Below are 26,098 nucleotides of genomic sequence, written 5' to 3'. Positions count from 1 at the left end.
TGGCGTCTGCAAATATTTTGGCTTCATTTACTTTCCAGAATCTGGACTCTGGATCCACCGGCGTGTTCACACTCGAGCCCTTGATGCACATATGGATCTTCATTATGAAAACACTATTTACTTCAGTTCATTTCATTTAAAAAAAAAGCCAACTTAAAACTGAGGTATATTTTTATTTTGGGGGGGGTTAAGGAGGACACGTGAAAAGGAGAAGCACGTCAAACTGCTTTAAGGTGCAAATTAATTGATCCGTTACGCAACACATCAATATGATGTAGAGTAAAAGGTTTATCTCGACCGTGTGACGTGGGCAAAAGGGGCACCTTGTGCAACTGTGTTCTCAATGTGACGTTCTCACTGAGAACTGTAGGCAACAGAAGCGGCCCGGACAACAACAACAACTAAAAGAAACACATTTCAGGAGAGTAATAGCTAAAGTTCAACCACTTCGAGCAGAAACTCCTCATAATCTCTCATTGGTTTCTTGCATGCTGTCATCAGGAGTCGTGGGAACGGGCCGTTGTCTTTGGGCTGCGTCACTCTTTGGTTTCCTTTTCATCACATCCATAGTTTGTCCTGACAGGCAGTAGCGAAGTTATTCCTCCCTCACCCCCCCTTATCCCAGCTGGCTGGTGTCTGCGCACGTGCTGTTGGGCGCAGCAGCACGGCTCTTCCAGCCACACAGAGCTTCCTGTTTTGGATGGAAATGAAATGAGTGCTGGTTGAGTTTTATTCTGGATGATCTCAGGAGTTGACTCACCTGCACAGACACCAAGGTGTTGGCCCAGCCCCCAGAGGAGTCCCCCCTGACGGGGGCCCTTGTCGCTGGAGGAGCGAAGGTTTCGCCGGGTGGCTGAATTGGGGCTTCTCGGGCTGGTGTCGGTGGGAGTTGTGAGGATGAGGAGAGCGACAGCACCTTCTGCTCGGCTGTTTCCTCCTCGATCGGCGTGTCTTGGGAGCTTCCCAGGACAGAAGAGGAGTTTGATAGCGGGGGAATGGACACAGAGACGCAACTGGGAGCCGGGCTGCAGTCGGCAGAGGCGCAGGGGGGCGTGTGTCTCTTCCTGCGCAGCGTGTCGATCCAGCTGGAGCTGTGCTTGGAGGCGAAGGAGGCCAGCGCCACAGAGGAGAGCCTCATGTTCTTCCCTGAGGTGATGAGCTCGCCAAATCCTTCCTGGTGGGCAAAGGCATAGCCTGACCTCCTCGACCAGTTGCGAGCGCCCAGACGGCCCTCCGACATGCTGCCCGCCCCACGCCAGGCTCCCCCCACGCTGCGCCCCGCCAGCTTACGCTTCTTCTGCCGCACCAGCTGAGTGTAGCGCACCTGGAGAAGGAAAACGCACGACGAGAGAAGCAATAAAGAAATACCAAATATTAATGTAACCCATGAATTTTCCACTGAACCAGTGATTCCACTGACCAACTGGATCTAAATGATTCCAGGTATGTCATTCTATGAGGGTTTACTGATCTTTGATATCTTTGATTTGTGGGAGCCTTTAGAACATTACAAATTTGAATGTAAGCTCAAGGTTGGATGCTCAGCGACCCCTGTCCACCCCCCCACGCACGCACACACACACACACACACACACACAGAACGTGTAATCATGTACTTTAAAGAAAAGGGACTTCTGCCATTAAGTTGCAGTGATTAAGTCAATATTGCAGTGTTTCGGGGAAACAGGTCACTGAACACACACACACACACACACACACACACACACACACACACACACACACACACACACACACACACACACAGCACACAGCACACAGAGTGCATGAGCACAGTTAATGATTGTTTAAGCTCAACACAGAGCGATCGGGTAAGATACCAAGAGATGTTGTAATGCAGGAGATAAAGAAATCTGGGTTGTTTTTCTCACCGTGTCTGAGAGTTGAGGTTTGAGGTTCACCTTGAGGAACCGGAATGCCAAAACTGGAACTATGCATATTGCTGTTGCCAATGCAATAGTTAACCACACCACTGGTTGCAATAATGTGCTCTGAGCGCTGCCTGTAAACACACAAATTACGCATACTGATTCGTGAGCGAGTGTGTTTCAGGGATGTTCGGGACTTGACAGACACGACCCTACCGCCCCGGGTGAGTTTGTGTTCAGTTTGTGCCCAAAGAGACTTTAATTAGGTAGATTACTACAAACGGTAGCAGAATATCAACGCTGGCATTCGATAAACACCCCAGAGAGACAGTAAGCCATGTTTGCATTCATACGTGGAAGGGTGCATGTGCAGCATGCGTGACAGTTTAAAAACGGGGCGTTACTGACCTACAAAGCGGAATTGTTTGGGGAAAATCCGAAAGAGTGTGTGGCTGTGCAGAGCAAACATGATTGTGAAGTAGGAGCCCAGAGAGCCCCACACAAACACATGGTTGATGACTGTCCAGAAGCCTGTGTCAAGAGCAATCTGTGTAATCACACACACACACACACACACACACACACACACACCACACACACACACACACACACACAGACACAGACACACACACAGACACACACACACACACACACACACAGAGTGGCAAGGTCAATATAAGATAATGGTGCGGAGAGAAGGTAAAATAAAGAGGTGACAAGCGAACGTCGCCGTGGCCGCACTCACTTGCACACTGACTACGATCACCAGGGCTGTTGCCGTGGTGACGGCAAAGGTCTGGTAGTCAGCAAGAGGAACACCGGTACTCTGAGTGGCTTCAGACAGGATGGCATAGGGGACAAAAAACAACACCACCGATGTGTAGATGCCCTGAGCGATGCAGATGAAGAACTCCCTCTTGTTGAAGAGGAGGTTGAGCTGTCCAGGCTCGTAGAGTTTCGGATACTCCAGACTCCTCTGGTCAGAAACATCCTATCACACATGAGGAATGGAGGAGAATAAGACGTGTCAGGTTAGCATTCGCGGCTCCTTACATTTTAGTTAAAATGCTATGGAATCAATGAATTCTAAGATTAATCCTGGAGGAGGAATCGTTCCTACTCAAAGGTGTCAATTTAATAATCACTCTGGGGGACATAAGTCTTCCAATAAAAAACTACTTTTAGCTTGAGGGGTGATGAAAACAAGTTTCTGAGACCTGGTCAAACATTCCCATGGCCAACACAGGGAGGGACGTGTAGACGATGTTGTACAGCGTGATGAAGAACTGATCGTACACCGTCTGCACAGATCGGACACGGACACGAGCAAAGAGAAAACGACGGTGATTGCAACCGCACTGGATGCGTCATAGTTTTGGGCGCAGCACCGGTCGCGTACCTGCGCCGAGAAGCCGCAGAAGAAGCCGAACCAGAAGTGCACCATGGTGAAGGCGAAGTTCTTGTAGAAGAAGTAGCAGAGAAAACGGCACATGCGCAGGTAGGACCAGCGGCCGTGCACCAGCAGGAGGCGCTGTAGGAAACGGAACTGGGAAAAGGAGTAGTCGCTGGCCAGCACGGCCTGTATCCCCTCCTGCCCGGAGATGCCCACTCCAATATGGGCGCCTGCGGGAGCGTCCAAGCACAGAGAGACGTCAAATTAAGACTTTACCGCTGTTTGTTTGTTTTTGCCGACTTCTTTTGATTGGGAAATGTCCTCTCATTGTGTAAGCCAGTGTGAGGACACCGTGGCGACTGTAACCCGTTTCCCGACACAACTTCGCCACATCCCCCCCTCGATGTAAACAACCTCCAAAACCTCTCCTCACGAGAACTTCCATCTCACTTTTGATCATGCTAACGTCATTGGCCCCGTCTCCTATGGCCAGGGTGACGGCCTTCTTATGTTTCTTGATGAGCTCCACCACCTGAGCTTTCTGCAGCGGGGTCACTCGGCAGCAGATCACCGCCTTGCACGCGCACGCCGTCGACACGAACTCCATCTCCATGTCTCCTTCCAGTGCGTGAGCCTGCGTGGCAGAGACGGATGGGCTGTAACACGCGTCCCTGGTGCCATCAGCAGAGGGAGACTGTGTTCACGTGCTCCCTGACAGTTGAAGGTTTTATTTTTCACATGCTGGGTTTGTGTACCAGGCTGTGACCGTTGACTACCAGGGCAAAGTCTCCAGAGATGTCGTCCACGAGGCTGCTGAAGGAAGGCGGAGGGGGGCAGTGCAGCTGTTTCCCTCCTGCTCTTGTGCCCTCTCCTTCCGCTTCTTCTTTACGCCGGTTGCCAGCGAAAGCCCACCTTCCATTTCCCTCATCTCGGGTCTGTGACAGCTCCGTCATCCTCTCCCTCGCCCTCCTAGAGGAGGACAACAAACACCACCGGCATCAAAGATGAGCCAGAAGAGCAGGTTAATGTCAGAGGTGTCAGGTGACTGCGGGGAGCTCCACCCAAGCCCTGATGTAATCCCTAAATCTCCGATTCAGGTTTAAATCTGTCACGACTGCGTCAACATGTCCTGCCTGTCCAGATGAGGCCAGTTCCACAGTTTGACACTATAATGTGGGTTTATTAAGGTCTTTTCTATGTTTGATGATAAAAATGGCTTCATTGCTTCTGGCAAGACAACTCAGAAGCACAAAATTTCTAGTATGTCACCTTTAAATCATGCAAATCTGTGGTTTTGCTAAATTTAGATTATACATTTCAGCAGAAGAGAGTAAAAAAAAGAATTTTAGAAGAAGATAAGGAATAGTGCAAAACAAAGCAAGAGTGCTTTGCGTAAAAATGCTGACATGGGACAGGGACTGGTCAGTTTGTAGGCCTGAAGAAGCTCGCTACTGTGACCTGCAATGCTGGGATGCCCCTCATATAACAGGTATAACCACGTCCTCAAATTTTTATCTTTGTGGGGACTTTCATCATACATTACCCAGTTTCTCATCCTCACTCTTAACCAACCCGCTAACCCTAACCTCAACCTTAAAACCATGTCTTAACACCTTCACACACACACACACACACATGCAGACAGACTGACCTGAGCTCCTGCCGAACATTCTGAACAGTGTGTCCGCTGATGATAAACACCTCCGCCATGTCGTCCGTCAGCATCTTACATGAATAACCTATATTGACTGCCGTCTCTGTGTGAGAGGGAACAGGAGATTAGATCTGGAACACTGGGACAGACGCCTTGTAATGGTGTTGCCCACAGCCTGAGAGTGCACTCGTCTCACCCTGCTTGTCACCAGTGAGAACCCAGAGCTTAATATTAGCCAAGGAGAGGATGGCAATGGTCTCCGGGACACCTTCCTGCAGCTTGTCCTCAATAGCCGTGGCCCCCAGGAGCTGGACACAGAGCAGCCGGATACATGTGTGACTGTAAAAACACACAGTGGCCAGAAGAGGGGGCTCAGATCAACCCGCTCACCATCATGTCCTGTTCTATTTCTTCATAGGCAGCTGCCAGTCGGTCCTCTCTGTAGCTGGTGGCCTTGTTGGCGCAGTGATGACTCTCCGACCACGACTCCCACTCATCCTCCTCCAGGTCCCTGTAGGCCAGCACCAGCGTCCGCAATCCGTCCGCCGCATACTCCTGGAGACCAACAAAGGTGCCTATTAATGGAGGCAGACTGACAAATATGGTACTGGAGAAAGCTGCGCCTGCTAAGCTGCCTGCGGGCACCAGGGGGCAGCGCAGCTCTTAGCATCTCCCCGCGAGCTCACGTTGAGGTGATCCGAGGTGATGCTCATCAGTTCCTGGTTGCAGGGGTGGAGTCTCTCAAATAGCACGATGTCAGCGCCTTTACAGTACAGGCGGATCCTTCCCTCTGGGTTACGCACTGAAAACCGAAAAAAGAGTCGCTTCATAATTCATGTGCTCTAAGACTCCTCTTTCTCATCTTCATTAAAGAGTCACATACACAGAACCAGTCGGGAGATCATTACAACTGCGGTATGAGACCAGTCACAGGCCAGATACCGTTCCCATGAAAGTGTTAATGCTTATTTCTGACTTATTGGATCACTTAACCTCACCTCAATTTGGATTAACCTGAGGTATCAGTCATTAATGGTTATATTAAGAAGCTAAATTAATTTGGATAGATGTGTTTAAAAATGTATTGTGATAAAAAACCAAAGATTCTATTTTTAATGATCACAACTGAAGACATCCAAACGCACCTATGACAGACATCCTCTTGCGTATGTTGTTGAAGTCCAGTATGGCCAGCAGGGTGTACGTGACGGGACGTCCCATCTCCGTCGTGGTCACAGTCCCAGGTGTCCGAGAGCGGAACACGAAGCCAAAGTTCCGAGCCGCCGTCACCAGAGCGCCCTCATCGGGAGACTGAGCCTTATAAAGCAGCTCCCCTGGTGGACCGTAAGGACAGGACTTCAGCCGGTGTCCAAGCCGCTCCCCACCCCCCCACCCCCCCCACTCACCCTCGCTCTTCTCCTCGCTCATGACGGTGTGACAGAGGGAGAGCAGGCGGAAAAACTCATGGGTGTGCGAGTCGCCCACTTTCACCGACTCCAGCAGGGTGTCGTCATAGAAACAGAAGTCTGGGTCTGCCAGGGGGTTGAAGGGAGTAAAATCCAGCTTCTACATGGAAATAAAAGGGCAGTATATCCCTAAGAGTAGGTACTATACTATCAGATATTCATATAGATAATGTTCACCGTTCACCCTTCAGACAGCATAATTACCTTTGGTTGAGGTCCCAGTGGATCTGATGCTTCACCTGAGGGAAACAAAAACACATGACAAGGCACCGATTTCAACAAGGACGTGAGTAATAAACTTTAATCTAAATGTTTCTTTACATGCACTTGATTTATTGACAGAATTTATGGCAGATTCCATGCCAGGACATGGATGTGCAGCTAGTACCGTCACTACTGACGGCTCCATTATTCAGACTTTAAGTGCAGCGTGAATAAAGCTGCTCTGAAAATCTGCATAGCTTTACTTCAACTGAACATTGAGCAATTTTACCAGCACATTTGTGGTTGCACCAAGATCGTAGCAATTTGTGCCGAATGTGTGTGTGTGTGTGTTGTTGCTTGGTTGCACTGACCGTAAGTCTGCCCATTGATGGAGCACTTGTTGAAGCTCATGATGTTCTGCGTGAGAGTTCCTGTCTTGTCACTGAATATATATTCCACCTAAAAGTCATATATATTATAAAAAAAACAAGAAAAAGAGACAATAACTACCAGACTGAATCAATGCAGTATATATAAAATAACAGGTATGGTGACATGGAGCGATACGCTTGGCTGTACTGGCAGCTAAGACGTGACAGCATTATTAAAGCCACTGGTTGCCATATTTCCTCTTTCAAATGTGTGAAAGCCCACCTGACCCAGCTCTTCGTTCAGAGTGGTGGTCCTGGCCTCAGCGGCGGTGTTACACTGGGAACAGAACATCTGCTGGTCCCAGTTGATGAAGTAGCTGTGGCCCAGTCTGATCACCTCCACGCTGACGCATGGACGGGGGGAAACGGGAGATGAGATTTAGCATGCTAGTTAGCGTGGCGTTTGAGCTGCTCACCTGACATAAAGAGAGATGGGCACCACGGTGTTGAGAATGATGACGTAAGACCAGAAGGACAGGAAGGCGGAGAACAGGAAGTTGTCAACGGGAGGGTCCCAGGGTAGGTAGCTCTGAAACAAGGAGCCCACCTCACTCTCCCAGATTGCGTTGCCCACGGCGAGGATCACACCCATACACACCAGGAAGCCGAAGATCTGGTGTAAACACACAGATTAAGCTGTCCTGTTGTTGGACGGACGGCTGAATGAGTGCTAAATTCAGCCAGGCGTAACGTGTCCTACCCAGAGGACAAGCGTGTTCATCAGGCGGTCGATGCTCGTCCTCTTAAACTTGGTGCGACCGCTGTTCTGCATCAGTTTGGTGTCCGGGCCTGGACCAGAACACGGAAGGTGAGGCCTCACGCTCACATCACAGGCACGCTTTCACACCTAAAACACCCGCAAACCTGCGAAAATGACCAGGCCGTAGCAGGCCTCCGTGTTGCGCAGGACACACCCCCGCAGCAGCATGTTGTGGTTGGTCAGGGGGTACTTCTTGTCCCCCCAGAACAGAGTCCCGGAGAAATGATCCAGCTTGTTGTTTGGGGGCTCACACACCACCTCACCTGTACACACAACATTGTATTTCTATATTTGTGGGGACTTTCATGGACATAATACAATCCCAACCCTACCCTAACCCTAACCATCCCAACTAAACCTCCACATTAACTTAAACCCAATTCTTACTGCAACCTTAAAACTATAACCTTCAATTAGCCCTTTGAAGTTGTGGGGACCAGTGACATGGTCCTAATTACCTAAAATGTGCTCATATTGCTAATGGAAAGAACACTCAGTAAAAGGAAACAAACACACACACACACACACACACACACACACACACACGCACGCACGCACGCACACACACACACACACACACACACACACACACACACACACACACACACACACACACCCTAACGCTGATTGTGAGGCCATGAAATCATCCAGATCCAATCACAAAACCGGTTAATGTTTCTACTTTTGTGCTCATTATGCAAACAGCCCAGCCACCATTTTGAGAAAAAAGTGTGGGCTGACTTACAGCTGCAACATGCCTGAATGTGCACGCTTCTGTGTGTCTGTGGGTGCTTTGTTCTGACGCGGATGTGTTTCCTTGTGCGTGTTGGCGGGCGTTTGATGACAGACTGCAGTTCAGCGCAGTCAAAGAGGGGCAGAAGGTGTCGATACACATTCTAAAAAAGGATCTGAAAGTGAAAGAAGCTCAACACTGAGAGCCGATGACGGGTTTAGCTCGGATCTCACCGTCAAAAGACGCCAAGTTGTTCGGATCACCAAGTTCAGATGTCACGGAGACGGACTGCCGCACCTTCATGTTGGTCTCCCTGCGCGGACAACACACCGTCATTTAACTGTGGCGTCCTGTTACTTCTTTGGCTCATAACTCGATGACGTGCTGCATTTTCTGACCCGTCCAGCTCGGCTGTCTCGATGTAACAGAGCCCGTGAGGTTCAGTGGTGGACAAGAGGAGCAGGTCAGCCTGAAAGTAGATACAGAAGCTGACGTTAGCTGCTCTGCATCCGTGGTACTGATGCGCAATTAGGAAGAAGCAAATGGGGATGATAAGATTAACAAATGACATCTCTAATCAATTTATCATTATAGAAACAATTATGTCATATTTATGTCTAAACGCTCTGGAGATCTAGTGAGTAGATGGTAGCGAGCTCGTGTGTATGTTTGTGTGTGTGTGCGTTCTTACAGTGACAAACTGGTTACTTTCTAGTTTAATTATGTCGCCCACACGAATGTTCATCCACTTTTCTTTTTGCAGCCTAAAAAAAAATAAAAGCAACAATAATTATATGACTATCAAAGCTGAAATAAGGGCTGAATTTATAAAAACTTAAACATGGCAGACAGGTGGAGGAAGCAACGACTGGTCACTGCTCTTCCTATATAACAAGACTCACGAGCCTCGGATGAGGACCTGAGACTGACGGTTGTTCACCTGGTTGTCGCTTTTGTGTCGAAACTGTCGAGACAGAGCTGTTATACGCAACTCCGCTCTAAGATATTCTGCTGTAAATGTACGAGAAACTGTGGAGACATCAAAACACACTTACGTAGTCGTCTGTGGCGTCCTTTACCGCGGTGATGGAGAGCACCAGAGCTAAAGGCACAATGGTTGTAAACCAGGAGAGGGAGGAGATCTGAGGTATTAACTGGGCAGAAATGCAGAAAAATGTGAGTGAAAGGACATTTTATTGGTTTCCAGACAGCTACAGCGGACACAAAGCACACAACAGGCTACTGAGAACCTGCAGGGGGCCTTTCCAAGCTAACTTTGTCTAAAAGATATGGATGAGTACATCAAACCAGGTTGGGTTTTGTTAGTGGAAGGCAGAGAAATAGTTGACACATCATGACTGACAGCTAAATTCTGAATGGGCGGGTAGATTTCTGAACCCGTTAATCAGCCTAACGTCCTAGTTGCAGACACCAGGAATCACTTAAGCAATGATTCTGCTGATGGTTTCATCAGAACAGAGAAACTTAGGGTTAAGATACATCCTACAACTTCATTTATTTATAATGTGTTCGTTCTTTTCTGCTCACCTGCAGGATGAGCAGGAAGAGGAAGTATGTGTTGGCTACTTCCTGGAACTGCTCAAACAAGTTGACAGGCAGAAAGGTGATGATGTTGTACTTGGAAGTCATGATGCAGTTATTCTGGAGGAGGATGAGGGGGAAATAAAGCTACGGTGATTCACCTGTTCTCTCAACTGCAACCATCAGCGGACGCGCAGGAGAGAAAACTCACCGCATACTGAAACTTCTCATTGTACTCCCTGTTGTTGGCTCTGACCCGTCTCTCCTCCTCTGCAAAAACATAAAAAGAGCGAAAGGAACACAGCACTTAAAACCTCTCTTTGGCAAAGACCTCCTCATCCCTGAAGAGCAGCATTATCAGGACAGACAAAGTGATGGAGGCAACAGTCCGTGCTACGTCTGCGTGCTTCAGCTTAGGACTCATTGATCAGCTGAGCGTCTGCGGGGAGCTTGATGTCTGCCTCTTCATGTCTAAACTGATTATCGGGGCGATAGCAGCTTCGGACTTTTAGCTCCTACCGCTATCGTAAAAGACAGAATAAACAGAAAGCCTGTTCCTGGGCTTGTCTCCCGACTCCACCGTCCATCCTTTGTTGTTTTTAGGAATCTGATTGTGCTGATGAAAACGAACCAGGCGTCCAGCTTAGTCAGGTCCATCGCCTCTAATATTGATGAGGCTGCATTTCCAGAGAAAGCTGTTTTGCAGAAGACTCTGACGAGGCTCGCGTGCTTCACTTTTGAGCGTTGAGATGCTAGCGGAAGGGCCGACATTCAGATCAGAATATTACTGTCACCAAAAAACCAACATCAGTGGTGGTTTCCTGAGTTTCTGTAGCACCAAGAAACCAAAACTGTGCTTGCAGAGCACACTTGAGTTAGATCCAGGACTGGTGAGTTCAGCCAAATTCCATCAGATCACCCTTTCAGGTCACATTTGATCGTCAGCTGGTTGTTATCGCTCTATAACCAGAGGTGTTTCTAATTCCTCTGAGCATCTGCAGACATATCTGACAGGGGCCAGAGGCTGGGGTCGGATGACCACCGAGACACCATGAGTTCCTAATATAGGACAGCAAGAGCATCAGAGCAGCGAGTTGAACGCATGAGCACCTTTAGCAAACCGACAGTTTTACTGCAAGTGTTTAATGTCCCTCAGGGCATCGGAGGACATTAGAAACTCTGCTGCAGACTTTATTTGGGAGGTCAACCCTCAACAATATCATAAACATGGGCAACAATTGAGGAGCGAGAATTTTTCCTCCCTTGTCCCCCCTCGCAGTGCTAACAGTGATGCAGCAGGTAGCTCCTGAGGACTCGGGTTACCCCTCACCCTCACCCTCAGAATTAACCCAATTTACTACCTGATCCATAAAACCATGCAGGTTGTGAGGGAGGACCTGCCAAAATGTCCTCACTTTGCTAGCAAAATCCACACAGACACAGAGACGGTGATTTAATCTGAGCGACTCATGGGTTGAAGGTCAAATGAAGGTGCAGGGTGGTCTGTAGTTATGCATTAGGGGCGAGGAAGCCGAACAATTAGAGCGCAGACTGGCGCCTGGAGGATTGATCTGTTTCTGCATCCTTCTGCACAAATTCCCGGTTCGGAGGAAATTCGTATTCCATTGCCGGATTTTTACTCTGTATTATTAAATCTACAGTTTGACAACTGAAGATGAGCAGATAGCGAGATCTAGCCGGGACAATAAAAAAAGTTTATTTCTAAAACGACATAGATGATGGTGATGGTGAAGACGCAGGTAACGCTTCTGCATGGCGTTGCTTCCATCTTTACCTTTATGTTTCTTTCCTGGTCCCACGGTCATGTCAGCCAGCCCTCTGTTGTAAACAGCTTTCAGCACTGTCATCGTGGCCTCGCTGTCGCCATCTAAACATGCGCTGTGTCATCTCCAGATGCGCGGGGCCGAATAAGATCTGGTCCCCATGTCGATAAATTAGATTAGCGTTCTCTGACTGGGCCCTTCCTCTCTGCTGCTCCCTCTCTCATGCGCCACACAAGCGTGCACACACTCCCACCGCCTTCTCAGAGACACTGAGGTCATTGGTCATCGCTCACACGGCCCGTAATAACCGTCATTTGTTGTTGCCACATTGATTTTACTCCTTGAGACGAGTCTATTTTTGGAGGTACACGCAATTTGATATGACCTCATCAATAAGCTGCCATGAGAAACATGCCCAGCACTGTCAAGTGCATTACATAAGCACATGCTGATTTGTTGATGAGCGTTACTATGGCAACAGCTGCTACGGGGCTCCCTCCAGCTGCAAAAAAGCTGATGTATGAGGAAGCTGCAGGGTTCAGAGGAGGAGGAGGAGGAACATTGTGTATTCACACATTTTGAGACTCGCTGAGGTGGTTTATGAAAACTGAAATGGGTGTTTGGTGTCATTGTTGCACCTACCAGGAGGAGGCTTCGTTCTGAACATCTCCACGCTGCCGGTGTCTCCCCACTATGGCCCATGGGACTGTCTGCAGAGGCAAAGAGGAGGAGGAGGAGGAGGAGAGGAGGAGGAGGAGAGGAGGAGGAGGAGGAGGAGGAGGAGGAGGAGGAGAATTAAAAAAGTTACAGGGATAGTTTGATAACAAGGGAGGAAAAGCGAGAAGTATTTAAAGATGAAGTGCTCACGTTCACCATCAGATAAAGAAATAATAGTTCCACAAAAATCAATGAACCACAACAGGATACACACACATCCCTGGGCTGATGGAGCCGTAATAAGGAAATGACATTGGGGTAGAGCGGCAGTCCGTGTGTGTGTGTGTGTGTGTGTGTGTGTGTGTGTGTGTGTGGTGTGTGTGTGGAGGAGAGTCTGGGGAATGGTGTCAGCCTCCTGCTGCAGCAGTCTAAGAGTCACTCAGCTCTCTCCTCTTGCCTGGTCTCACATCACCTTTAAATACACTTCTATGCATTATTGTTAAAACCTCCACACGCCCGCGCTCAACCAGCCAGGCAGCACTAGAAAAGAGGCAGAAAGCTGTTGTTTGGGTTGGTGGGCACACACACCACCACACACACACAACACACACACACACACACACACACAACACACACACACACACACACACACGCACTGCAGCCAGACTCTCTAATCAATAATCCCGTTGCAGAAGCCATTTGGGATGATCATCTTACAGTTGTCTCTTCCCTTTACTGCGGATTGGGATGAGGTTGGGAGAGTGGAGCTCTGTGTCCTCTCTCTCTGTCCTCACCCCCACCCCCCCCCCCCCCCCCCCCCCCCCCCCCCCCCCCCCCCAGCACTGGAGTCACATCCAGGTGGTGAGAGTGTGTGATTCTCCACGTTGGTAGGTTAGCATTGTCATCATCACAGTCTCACTACAATAAACTGATTCACCCCTGACGTCACAATAACTCGTGAAGGGACACATTTGGATGAAGCACATCACATTCATATTTATAGTTTGATTTAACCAAAAACCCTCATTTTAATGCTGTGCATAAAAAATTGGTTACTTTCTAACATCCAAGCACAGAGGAGCAATTTTTTAAGCATGTTCTTATACATAAACCCCCAAAACTGAGATGCTGTCGCTCATAAACGCCGCGATAAAAGTAAAAACAAACTTTAAAACATTAGATGTTCTGAGGTGATTAAAGATAACACAAAAGCAGCACAGGTACCAGCTCATCATTGCTACACATGAATGTACCTGAGTATAAGTTAAAAACTACAACAGTCACCAGTCAGGAAGCACTAAAGCAGGAACCGAAACGACTGAGATGAGTGAAACTTTCACTTTATAGAGCGCCCAGAAACATCTGTGCTCAGCTCTAAACGCAAACTCTGAGCAGACCCTCCAGCAGCGCACAGAGGTGCAGTAACAAGAGCCGCGACGCATCAGGAAACTCACCTTTTCTGACGGTCGTTATGAGCGTCCTGTTCCGGCTGAAGACATCTTCTCTGCTCCGTTCAGGTTACGCTGAGATTCTGGGTTTGAACTGATCTGGCCCGTGAGGAGGAGGAGGAGGAGGAGGAGGAGGAGGAGGAGGAGGAGGGGGAGGCTGGCGCTCAGCAAAGAGGAGGAGAAGAAGGAGGAAGAAGAGGAGCTGCACCTCCTTCACCTTCTTTGCAACTACTTAGGAATGTTCTGCACTTGGGACTCTGAAGCAGGGCGTGATGCTCTGCTGGCTCTGCATTCATTTATTTTACTCCTTTAATCCCTTGTCTTCGTATTCATAACACGGTATGAAGCGCGATACAACCCTGAGTGTTATGTCTCCCTCTAGCGGCGGATCATCGTTATGCAGCAAAATGGAAAAATGCCTCTATTTTCAAACCTGCTTCCTGGAGTTCGACACTCGTTTGAATTTTAAGGGGGTATAAAAATGTTGAGTATGAAATTTCAACAAATAAAATTACAAAAATAGAAAGTTATAAAATAAAAATATGTATTCACTAGGAACTATCCTCAATAAAATAGAATGTTCCAGTAGGAAATGTCAAATGAAACCTCTCTGTACCCATGATGAAGTGGCCACAGTTCCCACCCACAGTCGCCCTGATGCCAAACGAGTGTGACATCCCAGCATCCTTGCGTGGGGGGTCCACCTGTCCATTCTAATCACTGAGCAAGCTCTGTTTTGGCCCCTGCTGGTGGAGCGTCACTTTAAATGAGCAGCATCGGTAATTTGCTTTTTATTGTTTATTTATATTGATTTCCTTCCTGTACAATACATTTTATCTCAAACCAGTACTCCTGGTGTCTCTCGAACAGCTTCTGGTGATGGTGGCAGGATCGGATCAGCCTGCCGAGACGAGAACCAACGTCGCTGTGATTCGTGTTCCAACTTCAGTCCTTTGTCATGGTCCCACACTGGTTCAGGCTGTTTTACTGCCATTGTGATGGTGGAGACATGACACACACACACCCTTTCAGGCTCCGCTGGGTCTGGGAGGTGCAAAGAAATTAAGATCTGATACAGTAAAGTGCCGATGAGGGCCCCGATACACGGGGCCACCAGAGGAACCCAGAACCAGTAGTTGTAACACCTGAGAGGAGAAAAAAACAAAAAAGATGAATAAAAAAGATTATAATACCAAGAAAACCCTGAACCCTTTTACATTTGTCAAGTCATGGAATCATTTGAATGTGCTTTAGTAAACCAGTATCACGGACACAGTGCTTCCTTCTCTCCATATATGATCCCAAACCCAAATCTCTCAAACCTATACCCTGCATCTGCATACACATAAATATATTACATATAAACGTGCACTTTAGGAACTGAAACAGGCTTTCTTGGTTTGTCATTTATCCATAATCGCCTCCGCCGGCGGTCCTGTCCTGCTGTCAGTCACCGGCTCTTTGAAGGTCAGTAAACCCAGATTACAGGGAGATACAGCTACCTGCGATAACAAACCGGTAAGTTTCCAGCTTGAACTTTGTTTCCTGTCGTCCCTTTTCAGCATTAATCTGTCATCAACCCCGCTGCTGTAAGATCAGACACTCACGTGAAGACCTCCGGGCCCCAGCCCGCGGTCAGCGTGAACAGACGGGGCCCCAGATCTCGAGCGGGATTTATGGCAGCGCCGCAGTTGCCGGACATGGACATGGAGATCCCAAGCACGATGACCGCCACTATCGCCGGGATCAGGTCCGAGGGAGCCGGAGTGTTCCTCTGTTCACCCAGGCCCAGAATGCACAGCATCAGCATGCTGGTGCCAACTACCTGCCAAAGGACACCACCTCCACAGTGACACCAGGGCTGTTTATACGAAGCTTACGCTGACCCCAACCACTGACCTGGTCCAGGAAACTGCTGCCCAAGCTCAGGAACTCTGATGGATAGGTGGCGAATATCGATGCTGTTTCATTCGGACCATACACAGTCAGCACCCCCCCGCTGAAGTTCATTATAGCATCTGAGACAGAAACAGAATTAGTGATTCTGACCAAGTGAGGGAGTGTCTTACCACAGTTCAAACAAGCTGGAAATGATCAGGTAAAATGTACTTTATCGTCATCATCAACCCAGTCCTAGAAGGAACCCAACCCAGCCGGGTTTTCTGTCCTACCCAGTTTTAATAAAGTAAACCTAGATGAAGGCAGGTCTCTAACCAGCAGGACAGAAAACCCGGCTGGGTTGGGTTCCTTCTAGGACTGGGTCAAAGTCCTGAAAACCATTAGATCCATTGTAAAAAAAACAAACAAACATGCGATAACATCACACAGTTAAAACCAACCAATATCTCCCCTATCGTGCTTTAAGTGCTGCTATCTGTTACCGTAATAGACCAGGTAAACAAGCCCTGATGCGATGTAAGCCCCCAGCAACTGGGAGAGGCAGTAGGGCACCAGTCTGTCCCAGGACACTTGGCCCAGTGCACAGAAGCTCAGCGTCACCGCTGGGTTGAGATGAGCACCTGGACAGAAGTCAGGAGGAATAGAACGTGGATCAGAGCGAGAGGAGAGAGACTGTGGTGTTTGGGGGTCGGTTTATTTTACCTGAGATGCCTTTGGTGAGGTACATGGCAGACATGACGCCCACAGAAAAGGCCATGTTGACTGACAGATACTGGCCTTTCGTCTCCCTGCTGGTCTTCACCTGCGCTGCGGCCGAACATCCGAACAGCTTCTCGGGAGACGCAGGAGGACAGAGACAAGGTGGGGACATATCATGAATGAAGACAGCCGCCGTTCTGCAACCACTTGCTCGTACGATCAAATCATTACTTCCAGTTATGCAAACGTATCTAAATTTGAAGTCCAAGCATGAGAAATAATGTCCTTTTCCCACCGTTTTTTGTACTTTTTTCCCCACCGTTTTTTTTTAAATCTAAAAGACCATAGCAACAATCTCTCATATCAGTTAGGCAGTAAATTACTAATTGTCCCAGTTACATAATGGGTGAGTGTGACTGGAACCACATCGAGCACATCGATTAACAGGATAAATGAAAATATCCAATATTTATTCATGGTGTTTTATCATTTATAGCAATGAAAAGTAAAATATGTCGGAGATAATAAATTAAATTGTTTGTGGAAGAGGCGGATGGTGATCAATGCTGTAAACACACATCCTGTCATCGCTTTGATCGGCAATGTTCAGAATCCAACCAGGATTCTTGCGTAGTTGAAATCAAACAAGTTCTCTCACCAGTAAAACGAAGGTTCCCAGGAGCTCAGCCATGCACTCTCTCACCAGAGCGTTCCTGGTTTTCAAAGCCTTCATTGTCGCCATCTGCAGATGGGTCCAGGTTCTCGGGACCGGTGCACCTTCGTCCCACTCTTTACCCTTTTCTTCACCAGCTGGGCTATTTGTCATTTTTGTGTCCTCGCCTCTGAGATTAGCAGATGAAGTAACTGTTGCTCAGCTGTCAGTGGGTGCTCAAGGCTATAAACCACTCACACTATGTGGTGACGGTAAAATAAAGGGCAATAAAATATAGAACATACGGCAGAGAGAGAGAGAGAGAAGAGAAGCATTCCACTTTCATGCTGGATTCAATGATTGAACTTGCCCTCAAAAGAATGTGGATTTATTTGCTCATCACACTTGTTTTCGAGAAATGATGCCTTGAAATTGTCTGGTTACTGGTTACTGTCTGGTCGTCATACTAGCAGCATTGGCTGACCCGAGGGTCTGTCATGTCCACCCAAAAAGATATAATTGTGTTGTAGAGGGGATTTAAAAAAAACATCATTAAAAATAACTGTAAGAACTACCTGCGCAAATCAGCATCTGCTTTTCTATTTTTTATATTCCTGCAAATAGGAACCAGCTCTTAGAATCTTGAAGTGTAACAAGCCGACTGCCAGATAGAGGATAGAGGGAAAGATAAGGGGAGGCCCACGGGTGAAGGTCCACAACAAAGAAACCCAGAAAAATTCAAAACAAGGTCCAAAGCCTCTGGTTGAAGACAAGAGGCTGGTGTCATTGACAGAACCTGAGCCGACCAGCTGCAGCTTTCACAGCGTTCACAACCTGCTGCTGCAGAGATAAAAGAGAGGCTGAGAACCAGGAACCCGTTCCAGCTAAACCTTCTATCGTAGGAAACCACTGATGATGAGTAGCAGAAATCAGCTGGAGCTTGGGTGGGAATCCGGCTCAATTCTGGATCGATCCATTACAATATTTTCTTCCGTTTCTTCAATGAGTCCATCCGAACTGAGGGTGACATTGACTGGATGCTATAGAAAGCTATAGATGAATTAAAATGTTTCCTCTGGAGAGGGATTTACCACAAACATCTGTTGCTCAGAGGAAAGCCCTGCTGAGGGAGGACACCGTCCCGTCCCCAGACCCTGAACATTGAACTCTTCTGATGTTAGAAATCTAGGAAACATATAAATCCCTGCATGATCACAAGATAAAATAGAAATCACAGAAACAGATAACGATATCTTATCGTCACCATGTCTCCCCCTGCCGGTCAAAAGGAGAGTCGTGACTTTAAGTTAGGATTTATTAAAAAGCAATATTAACATCGAATGTACGCTTCAATATACAATATGTTCATTATATTACAAAAGTATTGTTTTTGTTTTATTTACAGCTGTCAAATTGGGCTTAAAATGACTTAGTTTTCTTATTTTGAATCATATCTTAGGTAAAATGTGATGGCTCGCATTCCATCCAGTCCAAAAGTCTCCATTTACGTCTCTGCCTGGAGGGGGGTGCGTGGAAGGCAAACCTTCACACTTCACAAAGCTCTTCGTCACGTCTCCTGTTGTGAACGGCGCAGAACCAAGTCCGCAGGACCAGCAGGCAGCTTCCGGATTAAATTCCAGGCTTCGATACGTCTCATCCCCATCGTGCTCACGCCGCCGATCTCCAAGACCTCATCACCAGGACACACTTGTCCAACAGGACCACCTGAAACAGGAGGGGGGGAAAGGAAAGTTTAGTTATTTTCACTCTGTCCCAGAGTGGATTAGTTTTTAAGAATTCTTTTTTTTAATGAAATTGACCTTGGCCTGCGTATATTATGCAGCTGGACCAAAATTAGGTGAAAATGAATCCTTCTGACAGTTAAATTATATATATAAGAATATTAGACCTAATAATGTTTAATATATACATGTTTTTTTAGCATTGTGAGAAAATGTGTACCCATAATAAGACATTCTATCTTAAGAATGGACGACCTTGTGGGGCAAATTTTACTCAGTTCAACAATGGGGGATGACGGGATGATGAAAATAATTATTCCAAGATGAGATTTTACTTTTCTGATTGTTTTAGTGACCTCCAAAAGGAGGCCAGGAGCCTTGGAGAGCAGTGAGCACTCACCCTGAAAGATCTTCTGCACCTTAATAGGCCTGTTCTCCAGACTGGAGTCTGCACTGAAACCTGCACCCCCCTCCAGGCTGAAGCCTAGATCTCTGCCTTTTTTCTCCAGACGCACACAAACACGCTGACCTGTGAAAGCAGCACGGAGAAAGAAAACTCTATCACATCTATTTATGATTAAGGCAGAAAACCTTGGAATAAAACCCTGCTCAAATGTGACCTCTGACCTGTCTCTGTGACCTGGGTCTGCATTGGACCATCGCTACTTGTCTCTCCTCCGATCTTGGAGACATTAGTGTCTTCTCCCCTCCTCAGGACCACCACCCCCAGATTCCGAATCCTGGCTCTCCTCAGGACCCTCAGGGCCTCCCAGTGGGCGCAGCCACACAGCGAGGTGCCGTTGATGGACAGCACGGTGTCCCCTTCTTGTATGGAGCCTTCCTGAGCTGCTACACCTGAGGAGAGCACCTTGTGAACCTGGAAATAAGTCATGACACACAATGAGGCTGACAACTACAACACGTGGACGCAGGAGAAACCTTTGGTTCCTCACAGTAACTGGCTTGTTCTGGTCTACGCCTCCTGCCACGCTGAAGCCCAGTCCCATCCCCACCTCCTTATGGAGAACCACCACCTGCACTGCATTGTAGTCCTACGCAGACGGAGAACAATCAGACTCTTGTTTAACATGACAAAAGTGAAAACCACGCCGCGAGCACAGCTTTGTGCGCAGCTCCTGTACCTGCAGGTTGCTGTCTCCCAGGCTCCTGACGTCATCCAGCAGCTTGTCCAGCTCCTCGCTGGGCAGCACAGAGACACAAGAAAAGGCCGAAATGTCGGAGCTCAGCGAGGCCGATCGCCGGGTGTTCACCGGCCAGTCGTTGTCATCGTTCTCTGACTCATAGTCGACTCCAGCAAAGTTGCACAGGTCTGAGAGGCTACAGAGAAGAAGGGTGAGCATCTCAGACAAAGCGAAAGTTGAGCGGCGTCGACCCACCTGACCGAGAAGCTCTTCTGTTCTGACTGGCTCATGTTGCTGGTGATGGTAACGGAGGACTCTCCGGAGTCAGAGTCATAGTTGGAATCTTCATCCTTCTGAGTACCCTCATCGTCATCATCGTCGTCCTCGGAGTCGTCTCGGTCGTTCCAGACATTAATCTCCGTATTCAAGCTGGACAACCAGGCGTCCATGTCCAACACCGACTGTTTGCCTCTTCTTGGAAGACATGCGCTGACATCGGGGGCGGCGAGATGGGTGTTCCTGCTGTGGGGGTATGTTGGGGGGGTTGCGTGGAGGAGTGGGGGCTCTTCTTTGTGGGATTTTGCTGCGTCTGTGGGGGGTGCTTCAGTTTTACGGTGTGAGAGGGTGGTCTCTTCTGGCTGAGTAGTAGGTGAAAGATGAGGTGAGTTAGTTGGAGTATTTGACGGGGTCTTGTCTTCAGTAGGGGAAGGAGATGTTTGCTGCCCCCCAGTGTTGCTGCAGACGGACAGCGGCAGGTATGTCGGCCTCTTTCTTTCCCCATCGGGGCTGGAGATTTTAGTAAAATCGGTTTCATCTATGCTAAAACCTCCGTGTGGTCCCTGGTCATCTCTTTTTAGTGGGATCTCAAAGGGTTTCTTGAGCCTGAGATAATTTTGGAAGTCTTCAGCAGAATTGTTGCCACTGTGATCCAATTCACTCCCTTCTCTTTCTTCTAATCTTAACCCAACCTCATCCACCGACAAAGACCTTCCTGGCCCCACTTTACCTCTTGAAAACATCCCTTTTGCCTCACCTGCCTCCTTTAATCCTTCACTCCTCTCCTTCAGTTCTCCTATAGCTTTTGCTGACCAGCTCTTTTTCACTCCACCCTGAGCCCTGCTGACCTGAGTCGGCACAGAGAAGGTTCGTTTGGGCAGCAACTGTCCTGGGGCCACGTCCTGGAATCTTTGCGTCAGGGCTTCAAACTGATGAATCCTGTTTTTCACGCTGTCTGCTGAGGAGACAGACATAATCTCTGGGACTTTCTTCTGCTCACTTGCTTTTGTTGCTGCCTTTTGTGGGTGTAACTCAAACACATCCTCATCAACTGTTGCTCCATTATCTGGCTTTTTCTCCTCCTCCCCTTCTTTAAAACCTCCCTCTCGTCCCTTGGGTGTCCTATTTAGTTCATCAGTCTCAACATTTTCCACTTGTATCTGACCTCCAGCACCTCGTTTCTCGCTCAGTCTGAGTGAATCTCTCCAAGAGGGAGCCTCTTCCTCCTGTGACGAGGTGTTTGGAAGGATTTCTCCTGCAGCCCTTGCAAATCTCAGCTGAGCTGCAACACTGTTCCTGCTCCTCATTCTATCCAGAGACATTGTGCCTAAACTTTCTACCGCTCCACTCCGTATGAGCCCTCTGTCCTCTGAGCACCTGTCTTCAGTCTTTCCATGCCACTGTCCTCTCAACAGCTTCTCGCTGTTCCTGGCAGTCCCGGGAGAAAGAGACGTCTCACGAGTATCGTTCTGAGTCCAGTTGAATGATGTGCTTGTCCCAGGACTGTTTGTGCTCCCCGATGAGAAATGTTTAGGGTACGTCCCGCCTGTTGTACACTCGTGTGACCTCTGCTGGGGCGAAACATTGAAATCTGTGGCTGTCTCTTTGTGAGGAGACAACCCCGGTTTGGACAAGTCCCTAATTCTGCTATAATCCTCCGTTTTACTAAAACCAGTTGATCCGTAGAGTTTCTTAATCCGCTCTAATATACTCTGGCTTCCTTTGGGCCCGGGTGTTGTAGCCGTCCTTCTGATGTCAGAACCAGGCCCAGAGAGTGACCTCCACCTGGAGGGCAGAGAGTTACCCCTATCGCCCCTATTTAAATTCTGATCGTGGTGACTTAACGGGCTCATATCTTTGTCATCATTAGTTGTGCCCTCGGAGTTAAAAAGCTGCACAGAAGATCTCACCCTCCCTCTTTCGCAGTCCCACTCTGTCTTTCGTTCACCCAGACCGTATTTTCCGATGCTCCCTCCTCTAAAGGATGGCAGCACAAATAGGTTGTGGCTTTTGTCTTGATCCGGACTCCTTTTCCCTGTTCTGAAATCCAAACTTTGACTCCTGCTGGGAAGGTCGTGTCTCCTCCATTCAGTCCTCCCACGCCTCTCAGCTGATGGATGACTGTTTACACGGTTCACAGAGTCGAGCTCTGTTTTTGTTTTGTCTGCGGAGCCGTTCTGGGTTAGAAGAGTGGACATTATATAGTGTGATGTGTTATTGGCTTCACGTTGACCTTTGACACTGCCCTGCCATCCACTCTGGGATCCAGCCAAGGTGTGATTCTCCTCTTTGTTTGTAACATGTCGTTTATTTCCTCCCTCAGTTTTCTCGCTCCCCTCCTCGAGAAAGCTTCTGGTTTTGCGAATGCCTCCCCTGCGGCTGAGGTTGTAGGATGGAGAGTTAGCCGAGCGCACAGTGAACAGTGCTCGGGCGCTCGGCCTCTTGTGCTCACTCACTTGAGTTGGCAACAGTGACAAGTCCATTTTCCAAGGGTAAACAAAGTTAACGAGCACCTGACAAGTGCCAAATACTAAAAAAAGATCGGAAGTCTGAGCTTTTATACAAACAATAGCGAGCAAATGTTTTAGAAGCCGAGCAGGATTCTTGTTATACTGCACTCGAGTGTGGAAACTGAAAGGTGGGACAGTTTGAATGATGCTTTACTCCAAAAAACAGTCCTTCATGAGAGGCTTTGATATCGCTGTGATGCTCCTGATGAAAGTTTGTGAGTTAGCTGTTGCGCTCGGTCCGCCGTTGAGACTCCGAAGCGCGACTTCAGTGACCAGCTCCTGTTCCCTGCGAGCCAAAAAAAAAAGAAAAGCACACATCCTCTGAGTGGATTAGTCTGGAATGCTGTGATATGTGCACTCTGGTTGCTAAAACTCCTTCAAAAGAGTCGGACCAGTCGAGGAGAGCAAACAGCAGGTCACAGAGAGCTCGAAATCGATCATGGAGAGAACAAAGACGGACAACATGACACTTCTAACCCCAGTGAATTATGTCATTTCTGTTTGAAGGAACTCAATGGGGCCATTCAAGAAACAGTTGGACGAAACCTGTACACATTTGGCAACGGCTGTTTACACAAGCAACACACTCATGACTACCTGAGAGCGTCAGCTAAAGCTCCACCAAAAACTGGAAAAACTCCCTTAACAGCAATCCACCAAGAAAACTATGCATGGAAGTCACACAATCATCCTGTGTTAGGTGCACGTCAGGGGTGATGCATGTGCTGTGCATACATGTCACCACACACTATAATTTAGTACATTGCTGATTCAGGTGTAATTAATGATGCAGATAAACTGCAGTCACATTGAGCTATTCCCTTTGATTTCCCTTTGAAAACTGAGGCTATCAGTTCTCAGCGACCAGCAACAATCAAAGATGATAGGGAAACTACGCTCACCCAAGGGACCAAATCAATGGGCCGTTGACCAGATGGACAGAGGAACGAGATAACCATTTATCCCGTGGAACATTTCTAAAATCCAACTTCTTCGCGCGGCTTTGAGAGACATGCTACCTGCTGTTTTCCAGTACAAGTGAGTCTGAGTGTCAGTTTACAGAAACACCTGTTCTGCAAGGTCTGAGTAACCTGGGCAACACAGTCCACCATAAACTCAAAATGAGCAGGAAAAAACCCACTAACGTACATGTAGTCACAGCTGCCCTTATTCAACCAGTTACATATGGATCTTACCTCCTCTGAGTGGGATATCTCGTCGTGGATCACCTTGTTGACATGGGGTCATAATGAAGACAGTGATCTGAAGCGACATCAGCTCATAACTGTGCTCTCTCTCTCGCTCTCTTTCTATCTGTATATCTCTGTCTTCAGCTCTTCCCCTCTTTACATCAGCTTTGCATGATGATTCTGCACAGTGACGCAAACCTACCACACCGGTTTATCCTCTCGTCCTCTCTCTCTCTCTCTCTCTTTCTCTGTCTGTGACATTCCCTCTCTCTCTCTCCTCCCACTGCAATTGTTATTTTCTCCTTTTCCTCTTCTCACAGGGTAGCATTCCTGACTACAGTTCACTGTGTCACAAACTACATAGCTTAAAACACACACAGACACACACACACACACACACACACACACACACACACACACACACACACACACACAACAGTTTTATTTGGAAGCTCGTGGGAGAACAGACGCAATGTAGATCATTTGTGGAACAGAAAACAAGAATGACATTTTCAAAACACAGGCATATATTCTACCTGACCCTAATTATCCAAGCAAAGCACATATCAAAATAGAAAGTCCAAGAGCACCTTTAATTACGACCAGGAACCACAAAGAGGTTTTAAACAAAGCCAACAGCACTTCAGTAAAAAAAAAAACAAGCAGCATTTAAACTATATCAACCATAAGAGAACAAGAGAAGCGAATATTAATAAAGCCATTTACAGCTTACTTACACTTTCTGTCTCACTGCTGTGTTTTTTTTTGTTGCAAGCTTCTGCCGTCTGCTCCAACAAAGGAAATTGTGGTAAGAGCACAGCACCTCAAAAAGAGGATGTCTTCACGTCTGTCTTGCGCCGTCAGAAGATTGAGAACGTTCAGCTGGTGCCTCTTCGAGTCCCCGTGATCTAATCAATGATTGGCTGTAAATGCGGAGTGCTGGTAGGGTGCACAGTCAGGACAGAGATAACTCTGTACGCTGGGGTAAAAAGGCCTCCACACACACCCACCACTGTTCCTGACAGAAGAAACGTACTCAGTGTCTTTGTGGGACAACTGCACATTATTGTCCAGTTTATACAGACGCTGCTTCATCATCCTTTAGAGTTTGGAATACACACAGCACACATTTTCTAGCATTTATAACTTTGATGAGGTCACAAAGGTCAGCGTGGGATTTATTTTATTTTCATAGAATCGCCTGTAGAGTGATGCCATTTCTGTGGACAGCAGAACACCTAGGTTATGATCTTTAAGTGCTTCTGTAATCACAATATTGCATTTAAAAAAAAAAAAAAAATCAATTACACTGTTGAGAAAATGATAAGAAAAATAACAGCTATCAAATATTTCCCGGCACCAGCAGCCAAATATGGTGATCAAACAGTGCTCCGTGTTTTCCCTACTCATTGATTACCAAGGTGTTGCTTCATTGTTTTATCAGTAAGATGCTGTTTTAAGGCCTCACTAATTCATGCTGTTTCCTGTTTGGTCTGGGTCACCTGAGTCACTGAGCCATAGAGATTTGGATATATATATGTGTGTGTGTGTGTGTGTGTGTGTCTGTGTATATATATATATATGTAAAACCACTACAGCTCTGACGCTCCTCATCTCAGCAGCCCTGAAGGTTTAAGCGTTTATATATGTGCAGACCTTTGTCTGTTCTGAGGCTTTAAGGTTATCAAAATTATAGTTGTGCATATTCCAATTTTTTTTAACCTGATAGCACACCCAATTGGATAATTGAAATTCTTTAGAAATATATTTCTTTTGTCTGGATTTCAATTTATTATGCTTGTAATTACTAATTGCATTTTGGAGAATTTCATGCTCCCAAATGTTCGGCAACAGTTTGGGGATGACTCCCTTCCTGTTTCAAGATTACAGCACGCTAGTCCACAAAGAAAGTTGGGAAGAAATAGAGCAAAGACTGCGACCCAGGTCTTCTCAAACAACATCAGTGTCTGACCACACAAGCTTCTGGAAGAATGGTTAAAACCTTCCCAAACTGCACTCCTAAACATTGT

General features: G+C 47.5%; 3 protein-coding genes across 9 annotated transcripts; all 3 read right to left on the bottom strand.

The window, feature by feature from the left end:
• Positions 1-153: 153 nt before the first annotated feature.
• Positions 154-14,092, bottom strand: atp8b2 (ATPase phospholipid transporting 8B2). Of its 3 annotated transcripts, none has more exons than XM_057045711.1 (30): positions 13,965-14,092; positions 12,496-12,563; positions 10,281-10,339; positions 10,076-10,189; positions 9,583-9,681; positions 9,430-9,491; positions 9,219-9,291; positions 8,926-8,996; positions 8,761-8,840; positions 7,899-8,057; positions 7,735-7,823; positions 7,451-7,647; positions 7,258-7,378; positions 6,975-7,062; positions 6,604-6,638; positions 6,340-6,499; positions 6,079-6,267; positions 5,620-5,735; positions 5,324-5,488; positions 5,130-5,241; positions 4,931-5,036; positions 4,035-4,248; positions 3,730-3,913; positions 3,286-3,509; positions 3,104-3,187; positions 2,632-2,877; positions 2,295-2,433; positions 1,890-2,020; positions 761-1,324; positions 154-691 (listed from the first exon to the last, which is right to left on the bottom strand). In XM_057045711.1, the coding sequence occupies exons 2-30, from the start codon at positions 12,518-12,520 to the stop codon at positions 617-619; spliced, it is 3,981 nt and encodes a 1,326-aa protein (XP_056901691.1). In that variant the 5' UTR covers positions 12,521-12,563; positions 13,965-14,092; the 3' UTR covers positions 154-616. The 3 variants fall into 3 exon arrangements, with proteins under 3 accessions (XP_056901691.1, XP_056901692.1, XP_056901693.1); XM_057045712.1 differs by having other exon boundaries at positions 4,056-4,248; XM_057045713.1 differs by lacking the exons at positions 10,076-10,189; positions 10,281-10,339; positions 12,496-12,563; positions 13,965-14,092 and having other exon boundaries at positions 9,468-9,491; positions 9,583-9,662.
• Positions 14,093-14,741: 649 nt separating this feature from the next.
• aqp10a (aquaporin 10a) lies at positions 14,742-17,483 on the bottom strand. Its single transcript, XM_057045737.1, has 6 exons — positions 17,215-17,483; positions 16,560-16,686; positions 16,340-16,477; positions 15,858-15,976; positions 15,566-15,783; positions 14,742-15,103 (listed from the first exon to the last, which is right to left on the bottom strand). Exons 1-6 carry the CDS (start codon positions 17,380-17,382, stop codon positions 14,797-14,799), a joined length of 1,077 nt encoding a protein of 358 aa, XP_056901717.1. The 5' UTR covers positions 17,383-17,483; the 3' UTR covers positions 14,742-14,796.
• Positions 17,484-18,509: 1,026 nt separating this feature from the next.
• Positions 18,510-24,946, bottom strand: si:dkey-92i15.4 (uncharacterized). Of its 5 annotated transcripts, none has more exons than XM_057045722.1 (7): positions 24,806-24,946; positions 20,348-23,164; positions 20,093-20,288; positions 19,904-20,002; positions 19,578-19,827; positions 19,351-19,479; positions 18,510-18,933 (listed from the first exon to the last, which is right to left on the bottom strand). In XM_057045722.1, the coding sequence occupies exons 2-7, from the start codon at positions 22,849-22,851 to the stop codon at positions 18,776-18,778; spliced, it is 3,336 nt and encodes a 1,111-aa protein (XP_056901702.1). In that variant the 5' UTR covers positions 22,852-23,164; positions 24,806-24,946; the 3' UTR covers positions 18,510-18,775. The 5 variants fall into 5 exon arrangements, 4 of the variants coding, with proteins under 4 accessions (XP_056901702.1, XP_056901701.1, XP_056901703.1 ...); XM_057045721.1 differs by lacking the exon at positions 24,806-24,946 and adding an exon at positions 24,075-24,749; XM_057045723.1 differs by lacking the exon at positions 24,806-24,946 and adding an exon at positions 23,781-24,049.
• Positions 24,947-26,098: the final 1,152 nt, after the last annotated feature.

The sequence above is a fragment of the Takifugu flavidus genome, chromosome 10 (genome assembly GCF_003711565.1).
Source record: "Takifugu flavidus isolate HTHZ2018 chromosome 10, ASM371156v2, whole genome shotgun sequence".
NCBI lineage: Eukaryota > Metazoa > Chordata > Actinopteri > Tetraodontiformes > Tetraodontidae > Takifugu > Takifugu flavidus.
The sequence above is the reverse complement of the archived record's forward strand: the minus strand, read 5'-3'. Positions and strand labels throughout refer to the sequence as shown.